Raw genomic sequence first — 16,514 nt, forward strand, 5'->3', positions numbered from 1 at the left:
AACCGCCGCAAACCGATGAGAAACAATCTTCTTTGGATGGATAATTATCGAGAGAATGATAATATCCAAAATAATGCGAAAGGGTCGAGGGGCAAAGAAATGACAAAGATAACGAGTTGATCAGGGTTCAGGAACAGCTTCCGCAGACGCCAAGAAAGGAAATGCGCACGTACCGGAGTGACTCATTTTGTCGCAGCGAGGGTCTATCACCGATTGAGAGGATCACGACAGCGGTTGCAGAAAGGTTAGAGGAAGACGAAAATATTCGTGAGGAAGAACAGGGGAGATAAATGATTCTGGTCGAGAGACAGAGACGGAGATTAAAAGATGTGTCGACAGTTGGCCAAGGACGGAATTGTCATGGCGTCTTGGGGGTCCACGAAAAGGTCCGGTGAGCCGGAAACACTGCGAACGGGATCGCGGCAATGCTTGGATCAACCATCTCTCTCGTCGCGATCGCATGATATTGCCTGTACTACGCAGTACAATGTCGGTCGATATGTGGCTTGCTTCAAATTAGCAATTCCCTGATTTTCGCTTTCCCAGCATCATCCGTGTCTCATGATTGCCATCCTGTTGGACGGATGGATCTCAGGAGTCAACATGAGCGATTTCTACTCTCCCGCTCTGTCTATCCACTTTGGGAAATATGACAGCTACGGAGCACCTCCTGAATTACCATCTATAGTAGTACTCCGTATCTCTCTGAAAATCGCGCATTCTCCTTTTATTTCCACTTCTATATATACATACATGCACTCGTAATTTTTCTGGTCATGCTGAACCGCTCATTTTATACACCAGAAAGGAATGACATCAAAACCCATACAAACACTCCTAGGAAGAAACTTCTCAAGAAGTGCCTCCACGCCCACCGACGTTCGCCAGAGCCTTCTTCTGGTCCTCACTGAGCTGGACCCCAGGCAATGGACGCGCCCCAGAGGCAGAGGGCGGGGGTAGGAACCCGATCGTAACGAGGTAGGATGCGTAGAGACCGACAAGCTCTTCAGTCACGCCAGCGCCAGCGGAGGCATCGATGCCGGACCAGGCGGTGTCCGCACGCAGGGAAGCAGCGGCGTGAACGTCATCCAGCTCAGGAGCCTTGGTGTTGGACGGCAGGTCTGCCGTCACGAAGTGGTAGAGGGGCATACTGAAGCAGCAGTTAGTACGTGTTTTGCCCCTGTCTGTAACTAGTTCCAACAGGGGTGACTTACAGTGCGTGCTGTGACTCGGGATCATCGTGCTTGCCGTCATTGACGTAATGCTCCAGAGACATCTTCCATGGGACATAGTCGACTTGGGGTACGTCGTATCCGTAGGTTTGTAAAGCGCCCAGGAACTGGTTGAAACGAAGCCTGGGGTGTCCGGTCACCTGTGCGACACCAATTGGCGTGCAAGGAGGCTGGAACGCACCGGCGATGACAACACGAGCAACGTGGTCGACGGGCACCATGTTGACTGTGTTGTGGATGTTGGGACGAGCCGAAAGCTGAATGCATCCCTTCATCATTCGAATGAGGAAATCATCCGTGTTCGTGGCTAAAGAGTAAATGTTAGTAAAAAAAAAAAGTTTCAATCTTGAGTGCAAACACTGATCAGGGTATGATGCTTACTTCCGGTCTTGGAGTCACCAAGAACGTAACCAGGTCGAACAATGGTTCCCTTCAATCCCCTCCGGCCGGCCTCTCTGACGAGGTACTCGCCAGCCCACTTGCTTTGTCCATAACCGGTTCCCAGCCCGACGCTGCTGCCCTCCAGATCGTCCTCCTCGCTGATACCCGCACCGCCGGCCGCAATGATACGTTCCGACTCAAGGACATAATGGTCATTGTCGAGGACACTGGTCGAGCTGACAAAAGAGAACTGCTTGGGTTTTCCGCTAGCGCAAAGCTTCAAAGCGTCAATGGTACCCAAAACGTTGGCTGGCTTGAGAGTAGAGTAAGGGTACACCCAGTGGACCAGAGCACCGTTGTGGATCACAGCATCTACTCGTTCTGTCAGATCATTCCACAACGCCTCGGACAGACCGAACCGTGGCTTTCCCAGGTCACCGCAGACGCACTGCAGCCTGTTAGTCCATGATTCATCCCAGAAGCCGTACGCTCTGCATGTAGACCGAATGCGATCTAGAGCCTGCTCGTCGCTTTTACCACGAACGAGTGCCACGACTCTTGCCATAGGCGACTTGCGAGTGAGAAGATCACGGAGGATGTGTGCACCGAGGAATCCAGTTGCACCGGTTAGGAACACGGTGGGTTCGCCCGAGAGCATGTCCTCTGTTCGTTCAGGGAAGGACTCGGGCAAGGTCTCAACCAGCTTCCTAGCATCTTTGGAATATTCGTCATCAGCTTCGTTGGAAGTGGCCAGAGTATCTGCGGCGGCATCAGCCGCGTTGGCATTACTTGCGAACGACTCGAAGTTGACCAAGCGATCGATTTCGGCAGCGAACCCTCTGAGGGTAGGGCTACGGAAGATGGCATTCATGCTGATGTCGATTCCGCGCCACCTTCGTCTCAGATCGAAGAACATCTGTTGAGCCAGGATACTGTGTCCTCCCAGATCGAAGAATGAATCGTCAGGTCCAATCATGCGAGCTGTGACGTTGGAAATGCGGTTAGCCCAGATCTGGGCCAAAACCTGCTCGGTCTCGGACAGAGTCTGCAGGACGGATGATCTGCGGCGAGGGGCTGCCGCACTGAGTTCGGCAGTATCTGGGAACGGCAATGCAGGCTTGTCGATCTTGCCGTTGGGATTCAGAGGCATTCGCTTCAGAGGAATGAAGACCGTGGGCACTGCGTACGCAGGGAGCTTGCTGCGTAAGTGTTCCCGAGCGTCATCGCGAAGAGGCCGGAATCGTCTGAGCATGCCAACCATTCCTTCGGCAGAATCATCATCCTCGAGGCCCTTGCTTGCGAGCCAGGAGGACCACTTGCTCATATCTGGCACGAAGTAGCTGACCAAAGTCGGCTCCTCGAACTTGTCCCTTCGCACCAGAGTGACGTTCTCCCGGACAAGAGGATGCCGAGAAAGGTGCGTATCGATCTCACCGAGTTCGATGCGGAACCCTCGGATCTTGACCTGATCGTCAGCACGTCCGGAACACTCAACATCGCCAGAAGGAGTGTATCGGCCCAGATCTCCACTGCGGTACAAGCGATCTCTGGGTCCGACGTAGAATTGTCTCCAGGGCTCGTTTGCGCCCTGACTGTCAGCCTTGTCCTTCTCGACCCACGTCTGCGGATCAACAAACCAGTTGGTGAGGAATTTCTTCTTGTTCAATTCCTCATTGCTCAGGTAACCCTCTGCCAAGCCACCCGCACGCACGTAGATTTCACCGACTTCGCCAACGGCGCAGATGCGGCTAGGGTCGAACCGGTTTACAACCAACATCTGCACGTCGACCATTCCGCGACCCGCCGGAATGACGTCCTTCATAGTATCCAAGAAGCCCTCCTGACTAGAGTAGCTGGGGATTTCATAGTAACTGACGGCACGCTGAGTCTCAGTAGTTCCATACATGTTGACAATGTTGACATTAGGAGCCAAGGCCTGCAGAGAACGGCAGTCTCGCTTGATCAGAATGTCACCAACGAAGAAAGCATGATGAAGAGCAGGGAACTGCGCAGAGGCACCACCGACGAGAATTTGACCCATTGCGGGTGTCAGGTGAGTAACAGTAGCGCTATACTCGCGCATCCACTCCGCAAGTCTCTCGTTCTGGATATCCTCGCGAGCCGGGACCAACAGCTGGGCTCCCAGAAAAAGTGGTGTGAAGATATCTCGCTGAATAGGATCGTGAGCGATACCACTCAGCATAGTGAAACGATCATTGGGGGTAAGCTTGAAGGTCTCGGACATCCATGGGAAGTAGTACGCCAGAGAGAAATGACGTCCTCTGACGCCCTTTGGTCTACCCTCAGAACCGGAGGTGAATGACAAAGTCGGGGTCGAGTCGGGACCGACCACGACGCCTACCGGCGTCGACTTCAGAGAAACTTGATTAGCGAGGACATCTTGACCCTCAACAGATCCTCCAACCAAAGTGCCGTCATCCTGCAGTGCAAGCGCGGGAATCTCCGTCCGCAGCTCAAGGTTTTCATCGATGAAAGACCGAACAAGCTGAGTCAATTCGCCGGCTTCCTTGGTGGCCTTCGCGATGTTAATGAGTGCTCGCGGGCGGGCAACATCAAGGTAAATGCACTGCCTCTCAGGCGGGTAGGCAGGGTCGATGACCGAAAAGGTTGCACCGGCCTTGAGAATACCCATAACAGCTACCACAAGGTCAACGCCACGGTAGGCATAAACCATGACAACATCTCCCCTCTCGATGCCAGCCTGGACCAGGTGATGGCCTAGGATATTCGACGCCTCATTGATTTGCCGGTAGGTGAATTCACGGTGAGGAGACTGCTCCGACTTGGTTTCCACCACACAAAGCTTGTCCGGGTGCTTCTCAGCATTCCGTGCGAAGATATCATGGATGGCTCCGCGAAAGTTGGACCAATGCAGATCTGATGTGGGGTCTGGTAGCAGTGACCGCTGATCCTCCGTCATGAAGTCAACTCTTCCAACTGCCTCTTCAGGACTTTTAGAGGCGTTCTTCACAATCTGTGCAAGCTGCTTCAGAATGATAGCAATCCTGGCGCTTGAGAACAGACGCTGATTGTAGTATGCACCAAGCTCCGTCCCCGACGTGGAACCGTTCGCGTTTGCAACGTTGACAACCAGGTCGGTGGTTTCGAAGGTATTGGCGGGGTATTCTTGTGATGAGGCAGGGGCATCGTAGGCAGCGAAGCGGAACAGAATCGGGGCACGCTCTGACTTGGTCTTTTCCTGAATGTAGGACCGTAGGCTACCCAACGGAACTATATCGGCAGCTCCTTGGTTGAAAGCCTGTTAGATGGTCAGAGATGGCCAACAATGAACGACAGTACCACATACATTCTCGACCTTAGTGTAGAGCTGTTGGAAAGTCTCCGACTGATCAATTGAGACCCGCAAGACGAAGGGCCGGCCATCTTCTGCTGAGCTGGTCGCAACAGCGATATCCTCATCGCCGGTCAGACGAGCTACGAGAACAACAAAAGCAGTCAGGAAAGCAATGAATCCGGATGATGATCCAGAGAGTTTTTGCAGTCCGGTATGCACATCCTTTGGCAGCTTGAGGGATTCAAAGGCCTCAATTGCTCTCTTCAGATCCGCCTTTTGGTTCTCGGGATAGTCGCGGGTCAGAGGAGAGACTGTCAAATTTTGTAGCCTCTGCGCCCACCTTTCAAGGCGATCTTGTAAGGAGGCTGTTTCAACGCCCATTATTGCGCTGCAGAGGCCCGAAACACTTGCTTGGGCACTCGACTTTCACAACAGGGGCTGGATATTGAGTGACAGAGCAGAAGAATATTAGTATGAGTCAAGAGGGGCATCTACAAGAAAAGTGCCGATTTCGCTGCCCCAGGCCCCACGATCGTCTTTCTGTCGCCGTCACCGCCTTTTGGGGTTTCAGGCTCTAAGGCAGTAAGGCACCTAGGCACAAAGGTCTCTGGACTACTACTCCTCGCCGCAATAGGCTTAGTGTAGATACTCTCTATTTGTCCTTTACTCATGAATGCGGCGGTGCAGGTACCTGGTACCTAACTCGTTTAGGATACGACCATACTGTTCCAGGGTCCAAAGTACCTCAGTTATTGATGAGGTAGTAACCAAAGGCCTTGGTCAAGGTCAGGCTACCTACACCGTATAGATACGGATGGCCTTCACAGTATCAGCACTGGTTCACCTCTGCTCATTGCTTGCGATGACCTGAGCCTTCGTCTTGTTTATACTGTTGACTCGTTGCAAATGTAACTGTGATGCGGATCTGCTTTTCTGAAATTTCCACTTGTACCGCGATCGCAAGCGCAACGTCGTTCTTTACGCACTTTACTACAGGATACCAACCCTTGTCGTAACCCTCAGAATCTGCTCTCTCCCTAGAAAGAGAGCAAGATGATTCCACATCGAAGCACCGCTCTCTTAACCATTATCGTTTTTGTCGCCCTCGTACTGGTAATATTCTCCTCCTCCCCCAGTTCCGCAGCATCGGCATCATCCTCTGGGGAAGAACCGGTCTCTGGCCCAGCGAAATATGTACCCCGGCCGAAGCTCCCGTCTCTGAGCGACTATCACCTGCCATTCTTCCGGCCAGCTTCCCATAAACCGCCGGAACAGAAGAATAGTACCAGCGGCGAGTCGAAATGGTTCAGCAATTTTGCATGGATCAACCCTTTTTCGTCGTCCATCACTCTCGATGAGAACCGTTCCGTACTGCCTCCGCTTCGAGAGAGACCCTACATCTACACCTATTACGAACCGATTCACGGTGACAATAAGGATGCGGAGAATGCTGATGCTCAGCTTCTCCTCGCCTGGCGTCGGGCTTGGTTCGCTCAGGGGTTTACGCCAGTTGTACTCAGCCGCGGCGAGGCGATGGACAATCAGCTCTTCGAGATGGTACAGACCTTGAAAATCAATAAAGATCTTGAGTATGATCTGTTCAGATGGCTTGCCTGGGGTCGTATGGGCACCGGATTACTCGCCGATTGGCGCTGTTTCCCAATGGCGCGATATGATGATCCGCTGCTGTCTTACTTTCGCCGGGGAGTCGATCCTGCGCAGATTACAAGATTCGACCACATTGGCAGTGCACTTTTCGCTGGCGAGAAGACACGTATCAACGATGTACTCAAGACTGTGGTACAAAATGCCCTCAAGAGTGTGGACGAAAAGGCGAGATCCATGCTGGACATCATGCCCGGCGAAATTTTCAAGGTCGAACAGCCGAGCGCTCTGGCTTTCTACACCTCTGCGACCATCACCACTCACTATCCAACACTCGCAGAGAAGATCGTTTCATCGCCGACCGCTGGGAGACTGGCACTCGTCGAGCTGGTCAACTCACATCTACATAACACATTCCAGAACTCCTTCCAGGCCGGCATTGCTGTTTTGAAGCCCTTCCCTGAGCATACAACCGCCCTAGTGGAACCCGCCCTGCGCCTTGCCAAAGCTCTCGGCCAATGCCCGAGCTCGCCCATCCCCGAATCTTGCCCTCCAAATCTGCAAAAGTGCCATCCGTGCAACCCTGAGCGGCCGATGCATATCAGTCAGCCCGCTACCTACAAGAACTCATCACACGTTTTTACGATAGGCACTCTCCCCCACCCATACACTCTGATTAGCCTGCAACAGGGATCTGAAGAAATTACAACTCGACATATTCGCCGCGAAACCGAACGCGACCCATGGCTGACGGAAGTGACTAAAGACCGATTGAGTAGTGAGTTTGGAGGCGCTGCCCGAGCGGTCGTGCTGAAGCAGGCCGTTGCAGACGATTCGGCAGTCGGCACTTCATTGTGGATGACTGTGGAATCCTTGCCAGCAAACAACGGCCAGGTCCTGCCTTCGGAGCTTCTGGACGAGTTCGAATGGCAATTCGGATTCAAGATCCCTCGCAGTGGCCCCACCGGAACCAACAAAGAGGGCGAAAAGAAAGAGTCTGCGCAAAATACCAACAAAGGTTCAATGCAGAACGCCAACCCAAGCAAACAGGGCATTGAGAAAGAATATGATCTAATCACAAAGGCAAGGGAAGTCTTGAAGAGCAAGGCGACCAACAGGATTGGCATCAAAGACGTGGCTGAAGCTTGGAACCTGGCGGACACTGAAATCTGGCGCTTCGTCAGAGCTTATCGGTACGTGCTTCCTTGTCCCTTTATACCCAATGCCTAGGAGACACTTTATTATTGACAAACTTTGCTACAAATAGGGCCCGAAGCGTCGTTGAGCGAAAGAAATGGGAGGAAGAAGAGGAGGATTTCGTTGGTGCCAAGGTCAGAGAATAGAGGACCAATTGAAAAGTTGTCTTTCAATATTGGACATTGTCTCCTGGCACGTGTGTCCTTTGATACTTGGGAAGATCCTTACTTCCGAGATATATTTCTACCTTCTTGTGTTATAATATCTGGGTTTATATAGGTGGTAGCCCGTGACACCGGGCGAAGCATATGGATTGGCGTTGCTGCCTGAGGAATGGTATCCAGTCTTCCTCCAGTTGTACCTCTCGTAGTCTCCCGCTAGTAATGAAAAGGGTCATGATGTTCAATTGATCTGATATGCACACATGCCTAAGAATCTCAGAAATTATGAATAGTGTTCCTCGGCTTTGCCCTCGCAGTGTTGCTCGTCATTGGCAGGAACTCCAACCGTGGACGGAGACCGTTGCTTTCCGCTGTCCAGGTGCGTCGCTCATCGGATGGTGGCGATCCCCGCGAAGGGCGCGATAACCAAGCGGGGTGGAGAGCCACATAGTGTGATAAGAGGCGATAAACTATTTTACTTAGTCTGTGTATCACAGTTCTGAGGCATTGCGCACATATCCTTCATATCACTTTAGGTGATGGATTCATCTGCTGCTACTTGAAATACTATCACGAATATCATTACCATTGCTAATAATCCGGATCTCTGTGATTGTTGATCCGTCTCTTCTATCGCCCGCTGGACTCATGCATACCAGCTTCTCCGTTTGACTCTAGACAAGCGAAGCTAACGCCTGAGCTGAGAGAGCTCTCCTGAGAGCATTACAGATAGAAAAAACAGACTTTGAGCCTCGTTTGAGTCTATAATGGCGCCTGGGATCTTGACGTCGCCGGAGGTGGAGGAGCTGCCTTCCAAGGCTATATCCCTGGCCCAGTTGACCGAGGACTGGGATGACACAATTCGTTTCTACCTCAATGGCACAAAAGTCATTCTCGACAATGTCGATCCAGAGCTCACTCTGTTAGAATACTTGAGAGGGATAGGGTTGACGGGAACGAAGCTGGGTTGTGCAGAGGGAGGCTGCGGTGCCTGTACAGTTGTAAGTCAGGACAACATCGACATCTGAGTCTGTCTTTGCGACAGAAATTCTTACTCCTTACAGGTCGTGTCCCACATCAATCCAACAACCAAGAAGATCTACCACGCATCTGTCAATGCTTGCCTGGCACCGGTGATAAGTGTGGACGGAAAGCATGTTATAACGGTCGAGGGCATCGGGAATGTGAAGAAGCCCCACGCAGTTCAGGAGCGGCTGGCGATTGGAAATGGCAGTCAATGTGGCTTTTGTACACCTGGAATCGTCATGGTATGATCTTCGTACACCGCAATAGCTCTGTCGATTAGGCTGACCTGATTGATCGTTCTTCTAGAGCCTTTATGCACTCGTTCGCAATACCCCCGAGCCCTCGCAACATGCGGTGGAAGAAGCTTTTGACGGGAACCTTTGTCGCTGCACGGGGTACAGACCGATTCTGGACGCCGCCCACAGTTTCACAGCCACAAGTGTATGTGGGAAAGCAAGTGCCAATGGTGGAACAGGTTGCTGCATGGAGAAACAGAATGGTGCAGGAGGGTGCTGCAAAGAGTTGTCAAACGATGAGAGCAACGATGGTAGTTCTCCGAAGTTTACACCCCTGACTTTATCAAATACGATCCAGAGACGGAATTGATATTCCCACCGGCTCTCCAGAAGCACGAGTTTCGACCCGTCGTCTTCGGCAACAAGAAAAAGAAGTGGTACCGGCCAGTCACCCTGCAGCAACTATTGGAGATTAAAAACGCACACCCTGCGTCCAAAATCATCGGTGGAAGTACGGAGACTCAGATTGAAGTGAAGTTCAAGGCGATGAAGTACAGCGCGTCGGTCTACGTGGGCGACATTCCAGAACTTCGTCAATACTCTCTCAAAGACGACCATCTTGAACTCGGAGCCAATGTCTCTCTCACGGACTTGGAGTCAATTTGCGACGAAGCGGTTGAAAAGTACGGCCCGGTACAGGGTCAGCCGTTCAAGGCCATCAAGAAACAACTTCGGTATTTCGCAGGAAGGCAGATCAGGAATGTTGCGTCTCCCGCGGGAAATCTGGCCACGGCATCTCCCATCTCCGATTTAAATCCAGTGTTTGTCGCTACTAACACTGTTCTTATCGCCAAGTCTTTGAGTGGGGACATCGAGATCCCTATGGACCAGTTCTTCAAAGGTTACCGGTTGACTGCCCTTCCAGAAGATGCCGTAATTGCGAGCTTGCGTGTTCCGATCTCGTCCAAACAGGGAGAATACCTTCGGGCTTATAAACAGTCAAAGAGGAAGGATGATGACATCGCCATCGTCAACGCTGCTCTGCGTGTGTCACTTTCTCCATCGAATGATGTGACGAGCGTGAACCTCGTTTTTGGTGGCCTAGCACCTATGACGGTATCCGCGCGCAATGCAGAGTCGTTCTTGGTCGGCAAGAAATTCACGAACCCTGCGACGCTCGAGGGGACCATGAGTGCTTTGGAACGGGACTTTGACCTAAAGTTTGGCGTCCCTGGTGGGATGGCAACTTACCGCAGGTCTCTAGCCCTTGGATTCTTCTACCGATTCTATCACGATGTGCTCTCTGAGATTGAGGTCAGAGATACAGATATTGACGAAGATGTCATTGCCGAGATTGAGAGAGCCATTTCCTCAGGACAGAAAGATCACGAGTCCTCGAAGGCTTACCAGCAGAGGATTCTGGGTAAAGCTACGCCTCATGTGTCTGCGTTGAAGCAAGCTACTGGAGAAGCGCAGTACACGGACGATATTCCTGTGCAGAAGAATGAGCTGTACGGTTGCCTGGTCCTCTCGACCAAGGCTCATGCGAAGATTGTCAGTGTCGACACGACAGCCGCATTGGATATCCCTGGAGTCTATGACTATGTGGACCATAAGGACCTTCCTAACCCCAAAGCGAATTGGTGGGGTGCTCCAAAGTGCGATGAAGTATTCTTTGCGGTGGATGAAGTCATGACTGCTGGTCAGCCCATTGGCATGATACTTGCAAGCTCTGCTAAAATTGCCGAGGAGGCTTCCAGAGCTGTGAAGATTGAGTATGAAGAACTGCCCGCAATCCTCACGATTGAGGAGGCAATCGAGGCTGAATCATATTTTGATCACTTCCGCTTTATCAAGTGCGGCGACACGGATAAAGCTTTCAAGGAAGCGGATCGCGTGTTTCATGGAGTGTCAAGAATGGGTGGCCAAGAGCATTTCTATCTGGAAACTCAGGCTTGCGTAGCCATTCCAAAACCAGAGGATGGGGAGATGGAGGTCTGGAGTAGTACTCAGAATCCCACAGAAACGTGAGTTTTGCCTTTTGTTACATCCCACTTAATGCAAGCTAACCCCCAAATAGCCAGGCATATGTTGCTCAGGTCACTGGAGTGGCAGCCAACAAGGTTGTGTCTCGAGTCAAACGACTTGGCGGTGGCTTTGGTGGCAAAGAGACGCGGTCGGTTCAACTAGCAGGCATTTGTGCAACAGCGGCCGCAAAGACGAAACGACCCGTTAGATGCATGTTGAATCGGGATGAAGATATTGTCACCTCTGGGCAGCGCCACCCGTTCCTCTGTCATTGGAAGGTCGGCGTGACAAAAGAAGGGAAACTCCTCGCACTTGACGCCGACGTGTATGCCAACGGAGGCCACACGCAAGATTTGTCTGGCGCAGTTGTGGAAAGAAGTCTCTCCCACATCGATGGAGTATACAAGATACCAAACGTTCACGTCCGTGGCCGTGTCTGCAAGACAAATACTGTTTCCAACACAGCCTTCCGTGGGTTTGGTGGCCCCCAGGGCATGTTCTTCGCCGAATCCTTCATGGAAGAAATTGCGGATCATCTTGACGTCCCTGTCGAACAATTCCGGTTGCAGAATATGTATCAGCCGGGAGACAAGACTCATTTTCACCAGGAGCTCAAAGACTGGCATGTTCCCCTGATGTATAATCAAGTACTGGAGGAAAGTGCCTACGCGGAACGCCGCAAAGCCGTGGAGGAGTACAACAAGAAACACAAATGGTCCAAGCGTGGAATGGCCATCATTCCCACGAAGTTTGGCATTTCCTTCACAGCATTGTTTCTGAACCAGGCTGGCGCGTTGGTCCATATTTATCACGACGGCAGCGTCCTGGTCGCCCACGGTGGAGTTGAAATGGGCCAAGGTCTGCATACAAAGATGACAATGATTGCAGCAGAAGCGCTTGGTGTTCCCCAGTCCGACGTCTTCATCTCGGAGACAGCTACAAATACTGTCGCCAACACATCCTCTACGGCAGCGTCCGCCAGTTCGGACCTCAACGGCTATGCCATCTTCAACGCATGCGAACAGCTGAACGAGCGCCTGCGTCCGTACCGTGAGAAGATGCCCGGGGCCAGCATGAAGGAGCTCGCCCATGCAGCCTACTTCGATCGGGTCAACCTCTCCGCCCAGGGCTTCTACCGTACCCCCGATATAGGGTACATCTGGGGAGAGAACAAGGGTCAAATGTTCTTCTACTTCACGCAGGGCGTGACAGCCGCGGAGGTAGAGATTGACACTCTAACCGGTGACTGGACGCCTCTGCGCGCCGACATCAAGATGGACGTCGGACGCACCATCAATCCATCCATCGATTACGGGCAGATTGAGGGCGCTTTCATCCAAGGCCAGGGCCTCTTCACCACTGAAGAGAGCCTTTGGCATCGTGCCTCGGGCCAGATCTTCACCAAGGGCCCTGGAAATTACAAGATCCCTGGCTTTAGAGACATTCCACAAGTCTTCAACGTCAGTCTTCTGAAGGATGTCGAGTGGGAGAACCTCCGCACCATCCAGCGGTCACGGGGTGTTGGTGAACCACCGCTATTCATGGGCAGCGCTGTCTTTTTTGCTATTCGGGATGCTCTCAAAGCTGCGCGCAAGCAGTGGAATGTCAATGAAGTGCTTAGCTTGCAGAGCCCGGCTACGCCCGAGCGCATTCGGGTCAGCTGTGCGGATCCCATCATTGAGAGAGTGAGGGTCACGCCTCGAGAAGGAGAGAAGAGTTTCTTCGTCGCGATTTGATTGTTGTCTATGGATGAGAGGGAGGGGTTATGATTACGACATTTTGGCTACGCATGGCATTAAGGCTTCTGCTTCTTGTTATATTCCCGGGCACAGATCTACATATATTGCATGTTGTGACGCTTGTACAGCGATGATAGTAGTGTATGAATGACGCGGCGCAGCGATCTGCATTTTTATCGTATTTGAATATTCTTTATATTCAGTTTAATGTCTCAGTATGTTGATTATCTTGTGAAATCTAGACTGAAGGGATGACATCTGTACTGCAGATGTCTTCAATGGGACATGATGTAAACGAATGTCGTGCAAAGTAGAATACCGTGCATAAATGGGTATGATAGCAACGCTTCACGCCAAAGATGCTACAATACAAATAAAAAAGACCAGAAAAGACGACAAACGAGACTGTCAACGGATCAAAATCCGTATAACCCAGCTAGCGCTTCTCCATGTCATACTCGACATAGCTACTTCCCCGCAGGTCCGCAGCGCCGTCCACCTTGAGCGCAGACCCGTATTGTCTCTCCCCGGCAAAGCCCAGTTTCTCATCCTCATGGTGATTGCTGCTCACGGGGACAGCACGTGAAGCCACCACGGTGCTTGTGGAAGCCTCATACCGAGGAGCCGGAGCCGGTGCAGGCATCGAGCGAGCATCTACGTTTGTGTTTGGAATAGCCGTCAAGGGTACGTCGATGAATCCTCCGGCGTCTGAGTCGTGGTGGTTGACGCGGGCTCCTCCCCCTTCGCCGCGGTTTCGGTCTCGGACCCAGAACAGACTTAGGGCTCGGACGATGCCGATGAGCGCGATGAATACCCAAATGAGGATGATGACCGCAGAGATGATTGTCTCTGTGCGGATACCGTCCTCGACCTTGTTGACGACTCTGATGACTACTTCGGTTATCTTATTTGAGGTCTGGTCGCCCGCGTCAGCGAGGAAGCTGTCTGAGGGATTGGAGCTATTGCTGGAGATGCTGGCTGCCGCCCCGCGGGAGAAGGTATCGTTTGGAAGTAGGGGGAAGTCGATGTGCGCGTGGTCATGGACCCAGGTGAGTCCCTTCTGGATACCTTGGACCTTGAGTCCAATGAGACACTCGAATACGTCCATGAGAGGCTCGTAAAGCAGGGTTCCGCCGAAGGTGTCGTTGAGGACGCCGGTCGTCTTGTCGACGAAGGTGTTCAGCGTATCGTTTAACGCGGTCGTGCTGGTGTTGACCCAGCCAAAGACGTTCTCGTTCAGGTCTTGGTTCATGTGTCCAATCACTCCGTTGGCGTCGTTGGCCCACTCCGCTGATGCATTCTGTAGGCTGCCGACGACCTTGTCGGCAAACGCGCCGACCTGCGTCGATAGCTCAGGCACGGTCTTCTCGACGGCTTGCAGAAGCAGGTATTGACACAGACAAGAGAGTAGTCCGGCTACTCCGAGACAGAGGACGAACAACGCTGCGGGTGTTGTTGCATAAGCAACCGCCCAGCGCACAAGGATCTGCCTGCGGCTGTTGCTGAATCTGCTCGCGGCTTTGATGCCGGCTGCGGCAGTGTACGGCCGAGACACAATGTAGACAACGTCCATGGGGTCGTGCGCTTCCTTCCTGACTAGTTGGGAGCGTTCCTTCATCGAGCGCCAGCGGCGGATCTCCTGCCATGCCATTGGGACGCAAGCCAGCGTTGCCGCAACGATGAGAACAGCGATGAAAATCTTGCGCGCTGTCATGACCAAATCCGTCACGCTGTCGAAGAACGAGTTTATGCCGTTGTTGCCCTCACAGAACGTCATCTGTTCCTTTGCTGGAACCGGTAGCAAAAATCGATCGAAAGTGTATGCTCCGAGAGATTCATTGACGAGCTTTTTGACCTCTTCAAACGGCGTGCGCAATACTGTTTGAGTGAAATTGTTGACTTCATCAAAGGTCGGAAGTGAGCTATTGAGCTTGTCAAGCCCTTGATCGATTGAAGAAGGCAGCTGGAGGTTCTCCAACGTGCTGATCGAGCTGTTGAGATCCAGTGTTGGTACGCTGGCTCCAAAAGCACTGGCGACAGTGTTCACGCCATCAAGGAATTTATTGAATGCGCTTTCGAACGTGCTGACGGCTTTGCCAATGTCGTCTCCGACCTCCTTAACTGTGGAATTCAGAAAGTCCGCGGCCTCTTCAATCACGCCCACTGCAACATGTACGCTGCCTCTAACCGCCAGGGTGAAAAGACACAGATAAGTCTGGTACAGCACTTTGATGATGAAGAGGACCAATTCTTCGACACCAGTGATGGTAAGCATCAGCATCGATTTGAGCCCGCTCACAGCCTTCTCGACTCCGCTTGCCGTTAGCTCGTTGACACCTTGGGATAAATAATGGGGCATAGAAGCCATCGAGCTACCCATGGATTCGACGCTCGTGCAAGCCGATAGGGCTTCCCGTTTCGCTGTGCTCATGTCTGCCTGCAGACCTGAAGCAGCCAGCAAGACTCTGACGAGCACAAGAAGCAGCAGGATCGTCCATCGATTGATCCATACTTGCGATAAGCGAGCCCTGAGGCCAAGGTAAGGTGTCAGGCCGTCCGGAGGCAATGTGATGATATGTCCTTGATTCGGATTCGGGGCGTGAGCTGCGTAAGGTGGCAGAAGAGGAAATATCGATCGACCAGATCTTGAGAATAACATGCTGAAATCTGTATGAAGGACAACGTTGAGCGATAGGCGCGCTGGTTGAGGTACGTAGTCGCAGAAAGAATGTGCAGAGAAAGGAAGTGAAGACGAAGCCGAGAATATAGAGGAATCCGCAAAGATCAAAGAAAATGTTGACCGGCAACTATGGACTTCAAAATGAGGAAAATGAATCAGTCTATTGAGATCTCATGACGCATACTCGAGTCTATTAAAGGTGAATGAAAGAGGCTGTCGCGACAAAGAGTACAAGTGTAGCGCTTGTCAAGACAACAACAAAGGAAAGGGAACAATGACTTAATATAGCACAATGAATAGAAAACCGGGGCGAATAGAATTTATATCTGCAAAGAAGTTGCCTATTTCCTATTGCAATGGAAATGTTCTCCTTCTGACCTGAGCAGAAATCTGAGACATCCATTCAGAAGCCTGCCATCGAGCAGACCACAACCAGGAGGACCGAAAAAAGCAGCTGCTAGTCCATAGATCAACATAGATCTAAGGTTTCTGCACTCGGGTCGTTTCATCTTGCGCGAGATGTTGAGCGGCTCATCTCAGTGGTTTCTTAAGAGCGCTGGCAGGCCAAATATAGCCGGCGCTTAGGCTCCAAGGTCGCTCAACCAATCCTTCAAGTAGTGCAGCAAAACGTCAGCCAGTCAATTAGATATTATGAATAAAAATCTGCTTAGTGGGGTTAAGTGAGGAAGAAGAACCAGGGCTCTTTGTTCGCTTGCTGTTGACATCTGCAGAGACGCTTCTTGTTCCATTTACCGCTGGCCTGCCAGGGGTTAGGGTATCATCTATCATTTGACTGGATATGAGAGATAGAGCGAGTAATCCGACACGGAAACAAATGCTGCGAGAGAGCTATTTATATCTCCTACTGGATATATAACAAGTGCTGTTCCGCAAGAAAAATCTCAAGATGGTG

The 16,514-nt window shown here is 51.8% G+C and overlaps 4 protein-coding genes across 4 annotated transcripts; 2 read left to right on the forward strand and 2 right to left on the reverse strand.

Moving 5' to 3' along the window:
* Positions 1-657: 657 nt before the first annotated feature.
* Positions 658-5,437, reverse strand: aarA (L-aminoadipate-semialdehyde dehydrogenase). The gene is made up of 4 exons (XM_024821334.1): positions 4,942-5,437; positions 1,614-4,893; positions 1,215-1,539; positions 658-1,150 (listed from the first exon to the last, which is right to left on the reverse strand). Exons 1-4 carry the CDS (start codon positions 5,308-5,310, stop codon positions 853-855), a joined length of 4,272 nt encoding a protein of 1,423 aa, XP_024681249.1. The 5' UTR covers positions 5,311-5,437; the 3' UTR covers positions 658-852.
* Positions 5,438-5,701: 264 nt separating this feature from the next.
* P174DRAFT_442522 (uncharacterized protein) lies at positions 5,702-7,932 on the forward strand. The gene is made up of 2 exons (XM_024827593.1): positions 5,702-7,727; positions 7,802-7,932. The coding sequence occupies exons 1-2, from the start codon at positions 5,983-5,985 to the stop codon at positions 7,875-7,877; spliced, it is 1,821 nt and encodes a 606-aa protein (XP_024681250.1). The 5' UTR covers positions 5,702-5,982; the 3' UTR covers positions 7,878-7,932.
* Positions 7,933-8,384: 452 nt separating this feature from the next.
* P174DRAFT_513213 (putative xanthine dehydrogenase HxA) lies at positions 8,385-13,181 on the forward strand. The gene is made up of 5 exons (XM_024831961.1): positions 8,385-8,893; positions 8,957-9,160; positions 9,225-9,465; positions 9,513-11,181; positions 11,235-13,181. Exons 1-5 carry the CDS (start codon positions 8,660-8,662, stop codon positions 12,916-12,918), a joined length of 4,032 nt encoding a protein of 1,343 aa, XP_024681251.1. The 5' UTR covers positions 8,385-8,659; the 3' UTR covers positions 12,919-13,181.
* Positions 13,182-13,357: 176 nt separating this feature from the next.
* prm1 (pheromone-regulated protein PRM1) lies at positions 13,358-15,580 on the reverse strand (the record flags this gene model as incomplete). Its single annotated transcript, XM_024824975.1, has 1 exon — positions 13,358-15,580. One exon carries the CDS (start codon positions 15,578-15,580, stop codon positions 13,358-13,360), a length of 2,223 nt encoding a protein of 740 aa, XP_024681252.1.
* Between the last annotated feature and the right edge of the window lie 934 nt (positions 15,581-16,514).

This window comes from Aspergillus novofumigatus, assembly GCF_002847465.1.
Source record: "Aspergillus novofumigatus IBT 16806 chromosome Unknown P174scaffold_5, whole genome shotgun sequence".
Lineage (NCBI taxonomy): Eukaryota > Fungi > Ascomycota > Eurotiomycetes > Eurotiales > Aspergillaceae > Aspergillus > Aspergillus novofumigatus.

Excerpts from the sequence above, each read along its gene's own strand:
- aarA (XM_024821334.1), bottom strand. The coding sequence starts at position 5,310 with ATGGGCGTTGAAACAGCCTCCTTACAAGATCGCCTTGAAAGGTGGGCG. Across the intron at positions 1,540-1,613 it reads TGGTGACTCCAAGACCGGAA|CCACGAACACGGATGATTTC; the intron begins GTAAGCATCATA and ends TTTACTCTTTAG. Across the intron at positions 1,151-1,214 it reads CCCGAGTCACAGCACGCACT|TATGCCCCTCTACCACTTCG; the intron begins GTAAGTCACCCC and ends CTGCTGCTTCAG.
- P174DRAFT_442522 (XM_024827593.1), top strand. The coding sequence starts at position 5,983 with ATGATTCCACATCGAAGCACCGCTCTCTTAACCATTATCGTTTTTGTC. Across the intron at positions 7,728-7,801 it reads CGCTTCGTCAGAGCTTATCG|GGCCCGAAGCGTCGTTGAGC; the intron begins GTACGTGCTTCC and ends TGCTACAAATAG.
- P174DRAFT_513213 (XM_024831961.1), top strand. The coding sequence starts at position 8,660 with ATGGCGCCTGGGATCTTGACGTCGCCGGAGGTGGAGGAGCTGCCTTCC. Across the intron at positions 8,894-8,956 it reads GCTGCGGTGCCTGTACAGTT|GTCGTGTCCCACATCAATCC; the intron begins GTAAGTCAGGAC and ends TACTCCTTACAG. Across the intron at positions 9,161-9,224 it reads GTACACCTGGAATCGTCATG|AGCCTTTATGCACTCGTTCG; the intron begins GTATGATCTTCG and ends TCGTTCTTCTAG.